We start from the raw sequence: 17508 nt of genomic DNA on the forward strand, positions 1-17508 counted from the left end.
TCAAAATCCTATAGTATTTGAAGAATTGATTTGCCCAAGGATCAATCTTTAGAATTAGGATTCTCCTAAGCAAGCTTAACTAGATAGGAACAAGAACAAGATCAGGTTCTTACACTCGTTTTCAAACATACACAATAGACATTAGTAGTTTAGTTGCAACAAAAGCTATTTATTTCCTGAGTCTCTCTCAGTTTAGTTATCGTCATCAGACATGAAAGTTGGTCTTCTTCTCAGAGACTCCAGCACATCAGCCGATGGTCGACCACTCTGTTTACCTCCTCCAAGGCTCGACCTTAGCTTCGGAACGCTCATTGCGCTCAGAGGCGGCGTTGCAGCTCCACCGTTCACTTCTCTCAGTACCGACCTTGCCGCTTTAGCCGCCATTGCATCAGCCGCCGCAGAAACCACTCTCGATTCCAATCCCGAATCCCTAACATTCTCCTCCCTCGCTGCTGCTGCTGCTGCTGTTGTTGGTTGCTCTGGTTCGCGGCTTCTATGACTTGTCCCGCAGCCAACCCCTTGGTTAGCCATGGACCTTGCCTTTGCAGCCTCGTGCTTCTGCATATCGTAAACCAGCTCTTTCTGAAGCTGTTTATCAGCGATGAGCATTTCTTCTATCTCGTTCTTGTAGTCTTTCAGGAGCACACGGAGGCAGTCCATGAGCGAACCTGTGAGAGGACTGTTCTTGCTCTCCAATAGCCTCTTGAGCTCGATGAAGATTGGAATCGTGTTCTGAATCAACCCTTTCCTAACAGCTTGCGTTATGGCTCTTCCTTTGGCAGCCGCCGCGTTGGAGTCTCCACCTTCTTCTTCCATCTCCACTGTCTCAGACGAAGATCCTCTTGAAACTGATAAACGGATCTCTTTGCACGCCAAGATCTGAAACGCATCCTACACCGCGAGAGCAAATCAGTAAGTGAACTCATCGATGGAGGATGGCAACAGGAAAGGGAAAGGGCTCAACAACTTTCAGCTAAATTGGAAGTTACCTGTAGAACTGACTGACCAGTTACATCTTCTATGTTGAGCATTCCATCAGAAGCAGCTGCGAGGACCTCTGCACATAACTTTGCAAATGTGGCCAGAAGATGTTCTGGAGCCATTTGTTTAAGCAGAGTAACGTAGATCTGCATTCTTTTAGACCTAGCTCTTTCATCATTTCCTCTGTAAAACAATTGCAACAGAAAAGAAAAACACTAAATCATCAAAATGACAAGTTACATATAGAAAATTAACTAGGCTATGTATAACACGAGTACCTGATAGTAAAAGCTTGATCCTTTGTTCTTGATTGCTTAGAATCTGAATTATTGTGGCCATTGTGGGCGTGGCAATCGTTTAACACATAAATAGCTTCCACAAAACTATTGTAAGCTAAAAGTGGTGCCTTGACTGTAAGCAAAATGGGCATAATATTATTCAAAATACTACCGATCATGTCTATCTGCAAGAAATTAATATAACAGGGTATAAAACAATGATTTTCATGTTTGTTCCCACAGAGTTTCATACCTTTAAGGATGTTTCCAAATAAAAAGTCAGCAAGTCGACGTATCTTTTCAGATTCATCCACGAGAGATAGAAGGAAGCGAAGGAAAAGAACTCCTCTCCACTTCACATAATCTCTCTAAAATCAAAATAACAAAACCCTGCTTATAGCATGCATGGATTTTTCAACGACGGAAAGTGAGGAATCTGTGGAGAATAGCAATACCTGTAATAACCTTGAGAGAAGTATGAATGTCTGCCTTCTAACAACTTCACAAGGATCCCGAAGACGTTTAGTAATCTTTGGTATGTAACTATATGGGTACACAAACCATCAGTCATGTAACAATTACGTATTTTTAAGATTTGAGAAAAGACTAATGAAATATTAATGTTCTGTGAATAATTCACCACTCAATCATGGCTGTATAGTGTACACAAAAGTCGGTCATCGCCACCACTAGATTGTTACGCAAGGCTGCAGAATCACTCTTTTCAAGCTCCTGCAAGAGTAAGGAATCGATGAGTTCACATAGGTTAAAATAAACGGCAGAGATAAAGGAAGCTGCCATTCACTGACTTTTCTTTTCTGAATCTGAAACATAAACTTCCCAGAAATAATCGAAATGATACGTAGGCGGGGAAACCAGCAAAGGCAAAATGGACATACCTGTGCAAAGAGAGGGATGTATCTTTTAGCAAGCTTCCCGTCAGCCAAACAAATCTTCGCCATGGTCAACCAAGACTGGCTATAGAGAAGAGGAGCTTTTTGCTTCAAGCAAGCATTGGCTTGTGGCAATTTGTTTTTCAGCTTTGAATCTGAATTTCCTGAAGTGATTACAGTATGTAACAACGGAACAATTTTGGTCGTGTCAGCTGAAGGATATATAATGACACAAGATCCAATGGTATATACTGCTGTGATAGCTTTTAATAACTTCTTGGATACAGAATCCAGTTTCTTGCTTCTCCTACTTCCAACCATTGCTGGTGTGGCGAAAGAAAGATTATTACTGGAGATTCCCTCGATGTATTTCTCAGTGACCTTAGATGCCTTAGATAAAACTTGGTCTACCCATTTCTTGACAAGCACATCCGAGTCCTTCGGGATGCACGCCTTCTTTACGCACAAAGTTTTTAATGCTTTAACATGTGCATCGACCTGTCATTGAATAGCATTGACTAAGATCATGAGACAGATGAACAATATATGGATTAGCGATGAAAAAATATTCCATTCACAAACCAGTGAATAATATAATCTAATGGATTCAAGCATTCAACAGTTGCACCAAAACCAGGTCCCAGTTAACATAGATGTACCGGAAAAAATATATCTATCTGAAGGAACACGTCCAATACAACAGCCAGTATCTTGCTACGCCTTCGAAATTTGATATTATATATGAGATCGAAAAACTATTAATCCAATGATTACCTCAGCAGAATGCAGGTTAAACTTTTCGATTTTCTTCAGCAAATTATCGGCCAGATCTGCAGCAGGCTCTGGTGGCAGCTGAAGGGAAACATTGGAGATAGTTTGCAAAAGAAAAACTCGATCCCCAGCCCATGTAGAAGAATTACACTCTACACCCTCTTCATCACCTTGTCCATCTGTTCCTTCTGAAAAACCGCATCATCAAAAACACACATTCAAGAACTGGTTTACCTAGGGCAGGAGTTACAATTGAAACCACACTACTAAGAGCAATAACTAGAGATGTAAGCGAGTTAGTTTAGATGCCGTATAATGGAAACTGGCAAACCTTGCGAGTCATTTTTGTCTAGCAACTGCCAATGATGGTGAAGAAACTCCCATTCGACAGACTTTGGAAGATAAACTGACACCTCTGAAAGAAGAAACCAAGCCCCGGCAGGAGCTGTCCATTTATTTATTGGCATTGAACGGTTTAACCAGAGTGATTCAGATTCCTTTATGATGCTCTGCAGCGCAAGGGCAACTCTTGGTTTCAGTTGCTTCTTCTTGCCCAAACTTCCACATATTTTCTTTACCCAAGGAGAAACCTCGCTGTTGCAGAGCTCCCTTAGGAGAACCAAAACTCCTTCTGGAAACAAGGCTTCAATGTCTCTGTCTAGATCTTTTGAGCTAGAGTTCCAGTTGTCTGGGAGAGAAGCACTGCCTTGAGAAAGGGAATTTCCCGCTCGTGATATTCTCTCCAGGACTAGTTCATGAAAGACATTCTCGCATTCTTCTTGGATGCTAGTTTCATTGTCCATGACCATCCGAGGGACAGAATGTAACCATTCAGTGGTCACAATTTCATCTGTACATATTCTGAAGGCCTACAGCGAACAGAAAAAGACAATGATTTACATTACCAAATAAAGAAAAGGGAGCGGAAGACATATGAACAAGTCACTGATATAACCTATATTTAGAAAAAGTTAGACAAGACCTAAGTACTAGCAAATGAAGCAGTTGTTATACATTCCCTCATTCATCCAAATGACTAAGACGCACAATCATTCATTCATTCATTCATATAGAACATTTTGGTCCTCCAAATTTGGTCCTCCTAATTCAGGACAAAGCATACCCGTATCACCCAGTAAGGGAGAAAGAAGACACTGACTCGTAGAAAACATACCTCGGAAAGAGCTGAAATTGCAGCCTTTCTTATACTTATGAGCGGGTCAGAACAAGATGTACCCATTGTTTTTAGAATACTAACATCAAAGCAACCACCCAACAGGGATGTCAATTTTGTAACTAGAAGAAGAGCTGCTCTCCTGGTAGCCGCCTTCTCATCCACACATCTCTTCTTCAAAAGGTCAGTTATTCTACCTTTTCCCTCTGAAGTCTCACCACCAGTAAACCCAAGGGCTTGTTTCAAGATCGACCTACTCCTTTCATCCCCAGACAAAAACCCCACAACTTGAGCCAAGTTGGACAAAGCTCGAGCTCTAATTAAAGCGCTTGAATCTGAACAACGCTGCACTAAGGCATCAAGACAACCCAATCCCCACGAATCTTCCACGCCGTTCTCTGAACTAATACTTCCAAAGGGGTTTCCTAATGAACTCACCAACAAAGGTATAAGATCAACAGCCAATATCCTCAAATTAGATTTACCCTGACCCATCTTCATCACAAATTCAACAAACTCTAATTGATCCTCAACCCCCATTGCCTTCACTATCTCCAGTATCGCCTCCACCGCGAATCCACGCGGCTCAGCCTTCTCAGGCGCCTTGTGAACCAGAAACTTAGGCAAATTACAAACAACTTTTTTCAACTCAGAGTTATCTTTAGCCAAACCCATAATCTTCCTCGACACAAACCCTAACGCGAAACTCCTCGCCTGATGCTTCCCCATCAAAAGCAACGGCGTCAAAGACTTCGAAATCTCAGCGGCGGTGAGCGACACATCTCCGTGATCGGAGCTCAACACTCCTCCCAGAATCCTCCCGCACGTTTCCATCAATCGATCGTAATTCAAAGCCCCTGAATGCTCCAACGCTAGCAGAGGAATCTCGCTCACTGCTTGTACCAGAGACTTCAAGCTATCGGGAAATCGATCCAAATGAACAAAACCTAGAACCGAGCCTAGACGCTCGAGCACTCTGAACACCAGCTTCGCATCGAACCCACTCTCTTCCGTTTCGTCCCCATCTCCACGCCCTAGGTTTCTATCGTTCTTCCTCGAACCACCGCGTCCTCTCTTCTTCTTGTTCCCCTGAGACGATGCTCCCGATTCCTCCCGGAGACGAGGTTTGAGGTACCGTCGAACCGATCCGAGCAGAGAGAGAAACGCGACGGGAGAGAAGAAAGTGAAAACGGGGCAGTTCGTGGAAAGAAGCAGGGAGAGATAAGCCTCGGAGGCTAGAATCGCCAGGCGGCCGGATTCGACCGGAGAGTCCATGGCGGCGGAGAAGCAGCGGAGAAAGGACGAAGCCGTGGAGGAGAGGCTGACGTAGAGCCGATTGAGGAGTTCGTCGTCGTCTGTTTCGAGGAGAGACTTGAGATCCGCGACGAGTTCGTGGTAGTGTGATTCATCGTCTCCTGTTCCTGCTCCTTCGATTGCTGCGATGATTCTAGCGAGCAAGAGATTCTCCTCATCGTCCATGGCGAGTGATACTGAGAGGAATTGGGATTCTTAGGGTTTTGTGTAAATAGTGGACTTTATTCTATATTGCCACACTCACTCCCATCTTCATTCTAATTTAACCCACCAATTAAAAATATTATAACTTTTATTATATTTTAATAAAAAACGTGGTGAAAATCGATATTGCCCTTAATGAAACCAAGTATTTACAAGATCCAACCTAACTATTTGACCCGACCCATTATAACCCGGATAACCCACGCATTACTATTCTTCCCTCCTTTGTCGTGTCGTTCTCAATTTCTCCTTTTTCCAGAAATCTAGCTCCACTCCTCTCCTTCTCTAAAAACCTTAGAACCGACGAAGATGATGAAGTCCACTGCATTCACTGCTTCTTCTTCGGTTTTCCCTTAATCCTTCTTATCCTTCCTTTCTCTGATTTTTTAATTTCCCCAACCCAAATTCGTCTGTAACCCTAGATCAGACAAAATTAATTGAATCAACTGCTCCTGCTCTCCTACAGCGTATCCTATTCTCTCTCTGCTTACGGAACCCTGGAATCCTAGACTTCGTCTTCCATCTTCTGTTTTTGTTCTCGTCTCTTCCGTGTAAAAAAGTATGTTTTCTCTTCAATTTTAATTGACTTTGTTGTGAGTTTGAAAGGATTGTGGTTGAGAAGGTTCGGTTAAAAATCAGTTAGGTTCAGATTGTTTATAGATTTTGAATATGAATTTGAGATTAAAAATGATGTTATTATATTTGGGTTTAACTGTGTGAACTGAATATAGAAAATTTGTTGTTGGTGATAGAGATTGGTTTGGTTTAAGGTTTGAGATAAGTTTAGTGATGATTGTCGATTATGACCATACTTACACTAACTGTATTGGTGATAAAATGTTTGATATGTGAAACCGAATTGAGTGATCGAATATTTGTGATTTAGTGATCGGATTACTGATTGCTTGGAGTTTTATTATTGAATGAATGGTTTTTAGATTACAAACTAATGACTGTGACTATTTTGTTTGAATGTTTGGTGATTTATTTCAGCATTAACTGAATGTTGTTTTTTTATAATCAAAGCAATGACAGGCTGTAAGAAGCGTGGACAGAAGAAGCAGAATAAGAACAACAAAAAAAAAACCACAAGAAAAGAGCAGTATGTAGAAGGGCTTTCAACTGGGAATGTAGAAGGAGGCTGAGAAGGAGGCTGGGAAGGAACCTAAGGAAACTCCTACACCACCATGGGGTAGGACTAAGGCAGCCGTGAAGAGATCAACAGAGAAATGGATACCACGTACGAGATTGGTTCTTTCGTGGGATGAAGGGAAAGAGACACAACAACAGTGGACTCTTTCACTTTACAAGAGCAATGGTGTTGATGAGATGGATGAGGGAGCTCCTGTTGTTGATGAGAAAGATGAGGGAGCTCATGTTGTAGATGAGGGAGCTCCTGCTGTTGATGAGACGGATGAGGGAGCTCCTGCTGTGGATAAGGGAACTGAGGGAGCTGAGGGAGATCCTGCTCGTATTGGGGGTGAAGCATAGGCCGAAGGCAATGTCGGTGAGAAAGAATGGTCATGCTCGTAAGTTTACTAACCCAAAGAAGTTCAAAACGCCAGAATAGACAGTAAGGACACGTGCATCATCACGGTGGATTTCCTCTCCTTTCACTGAAGCTGACACCGACGAGATTGAAGGACGCAAGAAGAAGCTTAAAACTGAGGCTTAGTGAACACTTATGTAGGATGTTATGTTTAATACTTATCTCGGCTTTGTTGTGAACTTATCTAGGATGCTATGTTTTTTTTTGGTCTGTAAAACTTATGTAGGATGCTTTGTGTTGTGGGATTGTCTTGAAGTAGGGTTGGTCTAATTAAAGATAAGGCAATCCATGTCCTAAGAAAGAAAATTTGTACTATTAGGTTTATTAGGTATTACTAAGACAAAAACATTGTCAACACTTCATGAAAATAAAAAAAATAAACCTAAGACATGTCTAAAACGTGTAACACATTGTAAATATATATATATATATATATATGGCACATGTCTAAAACGTGTAAAAGATAATATTAAACAAACATATTTGAATATTAAAATGATATTTATCTTACTCTTAGTAGTACTCAAGGTGGTAGTAATATTTCATTCTTCATAGTAATATTTTTGCAAATTATAACATTTTTTAGTAATACAATGTCATTAAACTAAATTAATCAGTAATATCAATATATTTAAACAGTTTTAGATTGTATATAACACATTGGCAGAAAAATTTTCAGAAAATATGTGTTTTCTGAAATTCGTCTCATGATGGCCTTCCCATCAAGACATTAACTAGGAAGTATAAGAGTGTTTTCTATTGAAATGAGAAATTTTCTAACAACTTGAGATTTTAAGAGTATTTTATGTTTATTTTGACAAATAAACACATGCATGGACATATAATCACGTAATATACGAGATACATCTTTTAAAAATAAATAATAAAAAAAAAATTAAGGTTCCTAGAAACATGCATAACAAATAGTAATACAGAGTAATTTTCTTGTAGTTCAGGGTAGTACATAGTAGTTCCTAGTAGTCTATATTACACATAGTAGTTCTAACAATACTAGTAGTTCATGCTTGTTTGAATACAATACCAATGGAAAGTAACTAATCTTCACCATCCCATCTCCATTTGCCTTAATCTTTCTGCATATACACTCGACCAGTTCAGAATATGTAACATCTTCCACATATGTTTTCATCACTAGAGTGTGGATTTGATCTTCTCCCAAGATCCACTTAATCTCAGCCTCATCCTTGATGTAACTTCCTCCATAGTCAAAACATATGATTGTAATAGGAGAAGCCATAAAATTGTTTGAAAAAAAAATTATGATTAGTTAACCATTTAAAGAATATAAGTTGTCCAAGATCTTTGGTACATAGTCGATACAGTAATACAAGTAATACACGTTCACTTTAGTAATACCAGTAGTTCTAGTAGTTCTTATAAATTTTTGCTTTTGTCAATTTAACACTTTTAACTGACCAAAAGGATGTTATACAACCCACAATATCGTCTACCACTATTTTAATGCATTATTTTGCTTTAAAACAGTGGAAAATAAGAAGAAATATACAAAATCTCCGTTAAACATCTCTTTTCATAACAATATACCTAAAACTTCCATTTTTACCTAAAACTTTAGTTTTTCATCGGTTTTAGTCTTTTTAATCAACTAATAACGTGTTATAAAACCCAGTTTATCGTCTAACATAATTTTTATGTTTTTTTTCTTTCAAAACCGTGTTAAAAATAGAGAACAATAGAGAATCTTTTTCAAATATTATTTTCATTTTTCTTTGAAAGCTCTCACGAATTTTACAGCAATACATTCATATTTTTCGTTACACATAATACATACAACATAAGTAGTATATTATTATGAAAATTTCTTAAAAAAATGTATGAATTTACTTCAAAAAAGCTTCAAAATCGCCAAAAGGGAGAAGAATGTCGATGATGGTTAGGGAAAATGGAACAAGATGGGAGAAAAAAGACAAGAGGGACAGATGTTACAAGGAGAGAGGTGGATTGGTGTGGGGTCGCCTGTTAGGTGGCCCAATTGATTGAGGAATTTATTTGGATTGGTCAGCGAAATTATTTTAAAAAAGGAGAGAGATTGAGGCTAGGGGGACCACGATTTTAGATTAAAAAATAGAGATGGATGTATGTGGGGACCATAATAGTGATATATTAATATAATATTAAGGGTAAAAATGAGAAAAGAAACATGAGAAAAAAAAGTGGGGCAAGTAGAATTTTAGTGTGGCAAATAGAATATTTTTTTTTCATGTGTGGCTATGAAGAATACTTCCCGTAAATAGTTCAAAACGTTTTGGGATTCCCGCGATCTGTGCGTTCTTATCAAAATTCAAAGTGGTGCGAGGAAAATAGAGTTAGGGGCGAATTTAATATTTTGATACAAAGTAGAGCCCTTGTTGTGTAAACTCGGATTGTCAAAATACAAAAATAAATATAAACATGGAGCTTTGACAACTCCTCCCCTCTTACACTTCAAATTCGAATACCTCTCATCATCGAAACGCTTTAGGTTCAAGCAAAAGCTTTTTGATTCAAAACTAAGTAACCCCACACATTTTGTTTTGCTACTTGACACAATCTTATAATAGTTTGTTCTCAGCAAATAAATAGATGCGAACCAAATTGAATTGTTATTATGTGGGATGTGGCAAATAGAGTTTTCTTCAAAACGTTCATTATTAGAGGTTTCATTCACATCATAACTTCACTATTTTGCCACATATTATCAACCAGAAACTTAGAATATATGTTTTCCTGATATAGTTTAATAAGGTCCTTCAACATCTTTAAGCAAAAGCGACTTTTTTGCCGTGCTATATATATAAAGCATAGACCAGATGGTCATTGCTTACTTTTTGTGAATAGATAGAATCTTTTGGGATAAAAATTAGATAAGAATCTTTAGCTTCCATCAAAAGTTGTGGCAATAATGACTTATAGAAAACTCATTGAGTTGAATAATTTCAATTTTGATTGCTGATATGTATTGATACCGCAACCAAAACATTATATCATTATCACAAATTGGATAAATTGTTCGAAATCCAAAAGTGCTCCAGCAGCATGTATATTACTTTACCTTATAATCTAGTTTATCATTTAATGCAAATTATCTTAGATTTTGAATTTAATATATTTCCTATTACAAATTTTATGTGTGTGAAAATGAACCTTTTTATGAATCAACTCGTGGTAATCTAACAGTTAAAAGATTATCTTCTAAGAATTGATCAACCAGTATCGAGTCTTTCACATATTTTTACAACTTTTTCTATTTCGATGTAAAAAATTCTCATTTTCTCAATTTTTTGTTTGCTTATTATAATGTATAGATATGTCATCCACTTCAAATTATAAGTGCATATTTGAACATTAAAAAATCAACAACTAACATATTATTTATGTGAATTTTTTTTCTTGAATATATAAATTTATCCACTGTTAAAAAAACACATCGATACTGTAAATCGACTACTTGGGAGTGAATCAATATCAGCATGAAATATGTGAACAAAGCTCACGTCTAGAATAATAATAATAAAATTGTTAAAATTACACAAAACGTGAAAAATGGATGCTGGGGCTAAATCATGAAATTATAAAACATTAGGACAAATCAAATATTTTATGAAAGTAACGGGGTTGTGATTGGTTACTTAAAAAATGGGTAGATGTTTCGAATGTTTGTTTCTGTTAATTAATAATAGTACCTTGTCAAACCACCTTGGTCTCTTTCTCTCTGCCTAAGCATCGCTTACGGGACAGGCTGACGAAAAATTTGAATCAGATTCCAAAACAATGCGACTCTCTTAGGGTTTCTTCCTCCCATAGATCTGATCGTCGTCTCCCGAGAAAAATTCAGATCACAGATCGGGTAAATCCTCCCTTGTCGTTTTTTCTTTCTTTTCATTTTGGTACAGTAACACCTGAGATTCATCTCACATTTTGCACCATTCTAAGCTAAATCCGTCGGTTCAAATTTCAGATATTCGAAGGGAAGTGAAACAAAGTTTCCAGGTGTAATCAACAGCTTCCTCTCCTCATCAATGTGAGTTTCCTGTGTAATCGCAATCGATTTCTAATTATATGGGAACTTGTTGCTGATGATGATGATGATGATGGTATTGACTCTCTGGCTTTAAGAGTTGTTGTTGTTCTGGCTCCTCAACGAAGATCGCAGCGCCTCATGGGCGGCCATATGCAGCAGACCACCAATGCTGCTGCGACGGCGCTGTACGATGGGGCTCTGAACAATGCAGGACCTGTAAACGAGGCTGGCGATGCCGCCGTCATGGCGCGGTGGCTCCAGTCCGCTGGTTTACAGCATCTGGGGTCTCCTGTTGCTTCCGCAGGCGTTGATCAGCGTCATCTCCCCAACCAGGTACTAACTAACTAACATGCTTTTTTTTTCTCCTTTTCAATGGACATCTGCTTTTATGATTTATTTTGGATTAGGGTTATGGAGCACAGACTGCTGAAGAGAAGCAAAGACTTTTCAAATTAATGAGAAACCTTAATTTGAATGGGGAATCTGCTTCTGAGCCGTATACACCCACTGGTCAAACATCAGCAGCTATACCCTCTTCGGATGGGTTTTATTCGCCTGAGTTTAGGGGTGACTTTGGAGCTGGGTTGCTAGATCTTCACGCAATGGATGACACCGAGCTGCTTTCCGAGGTATGTATGCAAGGGGGAATTAGATCACAGAACTTTACTATTTTTTCCGGTATGTGATCGCATATGGTAGGATCAGGAATATCTTTGAGCTCTATCCTGGCTACTGTTTTTGTTAACATCCCCTTACTATTTTATTTTGGCCCTCACCTGCCGGCTACGTATGGTTCTGCCCCTATATAAATCATCTTTTAGACATCTAAACTTACTAACTTAACCAACATAGTTACTACTTCTGTGGAACTTATCATACAGATAGTGAAGTTAATTAGTTGTGCAAGTAATTCATTAACTTAGAGGAGCTTTTGCTATTAAAAGTAGTTGGGAATGTGGTCTGTTGGAAAGGTTTTCTGTTTGGTGGGATTTTGCTTATCATTTCCTGCCTCTTAATGATATTTATTTCATCGTAGTAGTTACCAATTCATTCTTTGTGTAAGAAACTCATACTTTATTCACTTTACAGCATGTGATTTCTGAACCGTTTGAGCCATCACCTTTCATGCCAAGTGTCAATCAAGCTTTTGAAGAAGACTTCAGTGTGCCAGCTAACCAGCAACAGCGCCAAGAACAGGACGCTGAACCTTCGAGCCCATTTCCTAGGGGTGAAAAAGAAAGTAGTGGAAGAGAGAACAGTGTAGCCAAAATTAAAGTAGTGGTATGGCATTTCTTTCGACCTCGTTACCTTATTTTCTACTGCTTAGTTGAAATTCAAGCAATGGTCATCATCATTGGAGAACTATACATATTTACATATTTATTTCAGGTAAGGAAGAGACCCTTGAATAAAAAGGAAACCGCTAAAAAGGAGGACGATATCATCTCTGTATCTAATAATTCTTTGACAGTTCACGAGACCAAGTTGAAGGTTCGTGTGTGTGGGTACATTAAAAGATAACGATGACATCCATGATTCAGTTCAACGAGATGAAAGGTCATAGACCCTCTTCATTTTATATTTCTTTTTCTGATATTGAATGAAACTTAATCTTTGTTGCTGCAGGTGGATTTGACTGCATATATGGAAAAACATGAGTTTTGTTTTGACGCTGTTCTGGGTGAGCATGTTTCAAATGACGAGGTAATTTTAATAGCCTTTTGGAATTGAAATCTACCGTCAATCCTAGTAGGAGTGCATTATTGTACGTCAAGATGCAAGATAACATAGACTAGTTTTAAAATAAACCAACCTTGTGAACTTTAATTATTGTTAACAATTCTGATCAACCACCTTTTCTAGTTTGATTTCCATTTTAAGCTGAACTATATTTTCTAAAGTTGGTTTACTATTCCTTTAATCAGGTGTATCGGACCACGATAGAGCCAATTATTCCCACGATTTTTCAGAGAACCAAAGCTACCTGTTTTGCATATGGTCAAACAGGTACATAATTGCACTTTTGCTCATGGGAATTATGTCTTATAGGTCAATGTTTAATCGTTAACATTATCTTTATGCTTCTGTGACCTTGATTATGTCTTGTTTTAGGTAGCGGTAAGACATTCACAATGAAACCACTGCCTATACGGGCTGTTCAAGATCTAATGAGGATGTTAAGTCAACCAATATATCGTGATCAGAGGCTTAAGTTGTGGCTCAGTTATTTCGAGATATATGGTGGAAAGCTCTACGATCTTCTCTCCGAGAGAAAGTTAGTGTTTCTTTTTCTGTTCTCATATCTTTTAAATGTCACATACTCACATTTGGTATGATGAGTTGTTTTTTTTTTGCTTTCGGAAAAATGCCGCTGGATAAAACGTCAACACCTTGACCTGGCACATTCAAATTTCTTGTATTCATTTGTATGCCATTGGACATTGTAGTATATAGATTTATACTCTTTTATTAGTCTCCATACTCTGAATACTGTTTGCTTGTATTACAAATGCATGTGAATAGTTGGCTGACTAATTCAGTTGTTACTGAGCAGGAAACTTTGTATGCGAGAAGATGGTAGACAGCAAGTTTGCATTGTTGGCCTGCAAGAGTTTGAAGTTTCGGATATTCAAATTGTAAAGGATTTTATCGACAAAGGGAGTGCTTCAAGGAGCACAGGATCAACCGGCGCCAATGAGGAATCTTCAAGATCGCATGCTATTTTGCAGCTTGTTGTCAAAAAGCATGTGGAGGTAAAAGAAACTCGACGAAATAATAATGATAATAACGAATCACGAGGGAAAGTTGTGGGGAAGATTTCTTTCATTGATCTTGCTGGCAGTGAAAGAGGTGCAGATACCACAGACAATGACCGCCAGACAAGGTAAGGTCATCTTTGTCCTCTGGTAAAAGAGTTTTGAGTATTGACCTCTCCATCTATTTAGAATTCAGGTTTAAAATGATTGTTTGGCCTCATGGATAAAGTAAATCTACCTTCTTCCGTCAGGATGACTACTCTTGATCTAAACTGTTCTTTTGACAATGGTTGTCTTTAGGATTGAAGGTGCAGAAATCAATAAGAGTCTTTTAGCTCTCAAAGAATGTATCCGCGCGCTGGACAATGACCAGCTACATATTCCATTCCGTGGAAGCAAACTAACTGAAGTGCTCCGTGACTCGTTTGTTGGAAACTCAAGAACCGTGATGATCTCATGCATCTCTCCAAACGAAGGATCATGCGAACATACCCTAAATACATTGAGATACGCCGATCGGTATGTTTTTATTAGCTAAGGAACTTTCTATAGTAATAACTCTCGGTTTCATTTCTTGAACTCATGTCTGTAATTTACTAATTCTACAACAGGGTTAAAAGTCTATCTAAAAGTGGAAATAGCAAGAAGGATCAAACTTTTAACCCGTTGCCGCCAGCTAATAAGGATGTTTCTTTGGCTTCTTCTCAACTAGCTTCAAATGATGCAGAAGATGTCTTTGAGCCTCCGCAGGAATATAATGCACAGGAGACAGGGAGGAGGGTAGAGAAAGACAGCAGCTACTCTACTTCGGGTATTGAATTCAAGCAGCCAACGAATTACCCATCTTCATATCAGGCCAGCTTTAAAGAGGAAAGTGGAATACCATCGATATCAATGGACAGAGGAAGATCAGATACGAGCAACTCTTTTGGCGGCTCCACTAGTCAAAGGATTCTTCAGTCATCATCTTCTTATCCTCAAGACGCCTCAGATCAGGAAGAAAAAGTGAAGAAGGTATCACCGACTCGTAGGAAAGTTTCCCGGGAGGAAAAACCAGAAAGACATCAAAACTTGTCGAAAAGAGACTCCATCGGTGCGTCTGATGTCCCTGCCACGATAAACTTCAGGCAGCTCAATAGTAGTACTACCAGTCAGAACTCAAGCGACGCTGCTTCAAGGCAATACGAAACAATAACGGAGCCGCCTCCTGTTGATGAAAACATCAGTGCATTGCTTGAGGTAATATTGTAATAACCCATCTGGTTCCAGGAAATGTAATGAATTTGAAGAAATCTGTACTGCGGTTTAATTATAATTTGTTGTTTTTGATCTCTGGCAGGAGGAAGAGGCCTTAATTACAGCACACAGAAAAGAAATCGAGGATACAATGGAGATTGTTCGTGAGGTACAAAATAAAGCAATTCATCAGCTTCTTATTGTATGATCATCTTTTGTGTGTGTTTTAAGATTGGTTTGGGTTGAGCAGGAAATGAAATTACTAGCGGAGGTGGATCGGCCAGGGAGCATGATTGACAACTATGTTACACAGCTGAGCTTTGTCTTGTCCCGTAAAGCAGCTGGGCTCGTAAGCCTTCAAGCCCGTCTTGCTCGGTTCCAACACCGTCTGAAAGAGCAAGAGATCCTTAGTCGGAAGAGAGTTCCTCGCTAGAGAAATGATTGTTAGTAGGGATGGGCGTTCGGATACCTGTTTGGATCTGGAGCAGATATTTTGGATTTTCGGATATTTCGGTATAGAGGTATAGAACCCGTCCGGGTATTTCTGTACTTCGGATCAGATTCAGATATTTATAGCTCGGATTCGATTATTTCGGATCGGGTTTTCAGATATTTAAAATTTAAAAGAAAAAAATTAAAATTTTCATTTCTCAAGTTTCTTATATTTAAAAATATAACTGATTTTTACTTTTTAATAGATCTAAGTGTTTGTCTTAGCAACGGGGTCGCTTTTGACTAGTGCACCGGTTTTAGTTTACGTATTGGATTTTGTCCTTATGAGAAATTACATATTAGTATTCTAGTGCTTTCGTCTTTTTCTCTTGTGAGAAATTGGATCTAGTTTCAATTTGTGATTATTTTGGTTTCTATTTGCCTCTTTCGGATATGTGTTTTTATAATAGTGAGAGTGGATCTGAACGATCAATCCATATTATCCATCTGATTTTTATTTTGCATTTCAATTTTGTTCTGTATTTTAGCTGAAGCTAATCTGAACAAATTTGATAAAGGCAATGAAGAAAAAAACTTATCTAGACGATGAAAATTATTGTGTTTTGCTAAAGGTATTGAAAGTCTGTCTGCTATTGTGGGATCGGGAACACCTAATCTACTTTAACTAGAAACAAGACCAGTTTGTCATGGCTAATGTGGATGTGATGTTTGTGCTCGCCGGTTTTCGGTGTGGAAAAACTAATATATTTTATAATTGGTTAAGTAATGTTAAATTTTTACTTTAATCATGTTTTTAAAACAAAAAACAAGTTTTTCAATATTGTGCATTAGTCTAAAATAATTGTTTTTAAAATAATTATTTATGTAAGACATCTACTTCATATCTCTTGTGTTTTTGTGAATTGGGAATGTATTTTTGCGTTTTTTGTGAATTGGGGATTGTATTTTTGTGTTTCTGTATTTTTGCGTTTCTAATTTTTGTATTACATCCGGTTGTTGATGAAACTGAGTAAATATAACGCCAAACCGAGCTAATATTATGTGATGATGAATAATTGATTGTGATTCATGGAAGTATAGCTATGGAACATGGTCTGTCTTGTAGTTAATATTAACTCTTCAACACGAAGTAAAATTGAACCTTGTCGAGACTTTCAATATTCTTTCTCTTAATTGATGTAGTACCTTGTTGACTGACTTCTCACAAAGAAATAGAGCATACAGAGGGGAAAAAATGGACCAGTTCATTACAAACAACTACGGTTTCATTATATCAGCTTCTTCATCTACAATTTCAACAAAGAGAAAAAAAAACTAAGAGCTTTATGGCTTGGCTTAGTGTTTGACTCTGCTTCTAAAGCTGAACTAGATTATGATCCGTGTTTTTAAAGGCGTGTATATTTTTTGTTTTACATTTTTTTTGAAATTTAATTTTTATGTTTGTGTGTGTTTAGTTATATTTTATGTTGTCTGTGTATAATATTTTTTTAAATGATTAATAATAAACTCTAATAATTGAATTAAAATAGTTGGATAATGGATTACACCTATATTAATAGATCATTATGATGTTTTAATAGAATAGATCACCGGTCCATATTTTAGAAACAAAGAAAGTTTTTGAATAATTTTATGGAAAGATAATAAATTAATATTCTACTACATACTTAAAAGCGCTTAATATTATTTTGAAAAATATTATGGAAATATAATAAATTAATAATCACGTATTTGGTCTATATGGAAATGTAATTTTAATTATACCTTTAATATCAGTGAGTGAATCACACACAGGTGAACCTGATAACATTATAAGTGGCTATATTTAACATGTAAATATAGTTAACATAGATGCTA

General features: G+C 37.7%; 2 protein-coding genes across 4 annotated transcripts; one reads left to right on the forward strand and one right to left on the reverse strand.

The window, feature by feature from the left end:
* Positions 1–43: 43 nt before the first annotated feature.
* On the reverse strand, positions 44–5630 carry LOC108854646 (uncharacterized). The gene is made up of 10 exons (XM_057006847.1): positions 4098–5630; positions 3255–3792; positions 2927–3111; positions 2159–2650; positions 1900–1991; positions 1715–1802; positions 1513–1627; positions 1260–1392; positions 990–1164; positions 44–891 (listed from the first exon to the last, which is right to left on the reverse strand). The coding sequence occupies exons 1-10, from the start codon at positions 5574–5576 to the stop codon at positions 193–195; spliced, it is 3996 nt and encodes a 1331-aa protein (XP_056862827.1). The 5' UTR covers positions 5577–5630; the 3' UTR covers positions 44–192.
* A 5238-nt stretch (positions 5631–10868) lies between these two features.
* LOC108848482 (kinesin-like protein KIN-13A) lies at positions 10869–15848 on the forward strand. Of its 3 annotated transcripts, XM_018621864.2 has the most exons (14): positions 10869–11032; positions 11144–11206; positions 11302–11539; positions 11614–11835; positions 12296–12487; positions 12596–12697; positions 12833–12910; positions 13132–13213; positions 13319–13481; positions 13761–14090; positions 14263–14481; positions 14574–15201; positions 15302–15367; positions 15449–15848. In XM_018621864.2, exons 3-14 carry the CDS (start codon positions 11345–11347, stop codon positions 15629–15631), a joined length of 2460 nt encoding a protein of 819 aa, XP_018477366.1. In that variant the 5' UTR covers positions 10869–11032; positions 11144–11206; positions 11302–11344; the 3' UTR covers positions 15632–15848. The 3 variants fall into 3 exon arrangements, with proteins under 3 accessions (XP_018477366.1, XP_056865982.1, XP_018477367.1); XM_057010002.1 differs by lacking the exons at positions 10869–11032; positions 11144–11206 and having other exon boundaries at positions 11235–11539; XM_018621865.2 differs by lacking the exons at positions 10869–11032; positions 11144–11206; positions 11302–11539; positions 11614–11835; positions 12296–12487 and having other exon boundaries at positions 12624–12763.
* The last annotated feature ends 1660 nt before the right edge of the window (positions 15849–17508 follow it).

This window comes from Raphanus sativus, chromosome 4, assembly GCF_000801105.2.
Source record: "Raphanus sativus cultivar WK10039 chromosome 4, ASM80110v3, whole genome shotgun sequence".
NCBI lineage: Eukaryota > Viridiplantae > Streptophyta > Magnoliopsida > Brassicales > Brassicaceae > Raphanus > Raphanus sativus.

Excerpts from the sequence above, each read along its gene's own strand:
- LOC108848482 (XM_018621864.2), top strand. The coding sequence starts at position 11,345 with ATGGGCGGCCATATGCAGCAGACCACCAATGCTGCTGCGACGGCGCTG. Across the intron at positions 12,698-12,832 it reads TTCACGAGACCAAGTTGAAG|GTGGATTTGACTGCATATAT; the intron begins GTTCGTGTGTGT and ends TTGTTGCTGCAG. Across the intron at positions 14,482-14,573 it reads ACATTGAGATACGCCGATCG|GGTTAAAAGTCTATCTAAAA; the intron begins GTATGTTTTTAT and ends ATTCTACAACAG.
- LOC108854646 (XM_057006847.1), bottom strand. The coding sequence starts at position 5,576 with ATGGACGATGAGGAGAATCTCTTGCTCGCTAGAATCATCGCAGCAATC. Across the intron at positions 2,651-2,926 it reads TTAACCTGCATTCTGCTGAG|GTCGATGCACATGTTAAAGC; the intron begins GTAATCATTGGA and ends ATTCAATGACAG. Across the intron at positions 1,803-1,899 it reads TATACAGCCATGATTGAGTG|TTACATACCAAAGATTACTA; the intron begins GTGAATTATTCA and ends GTACCCATATAG.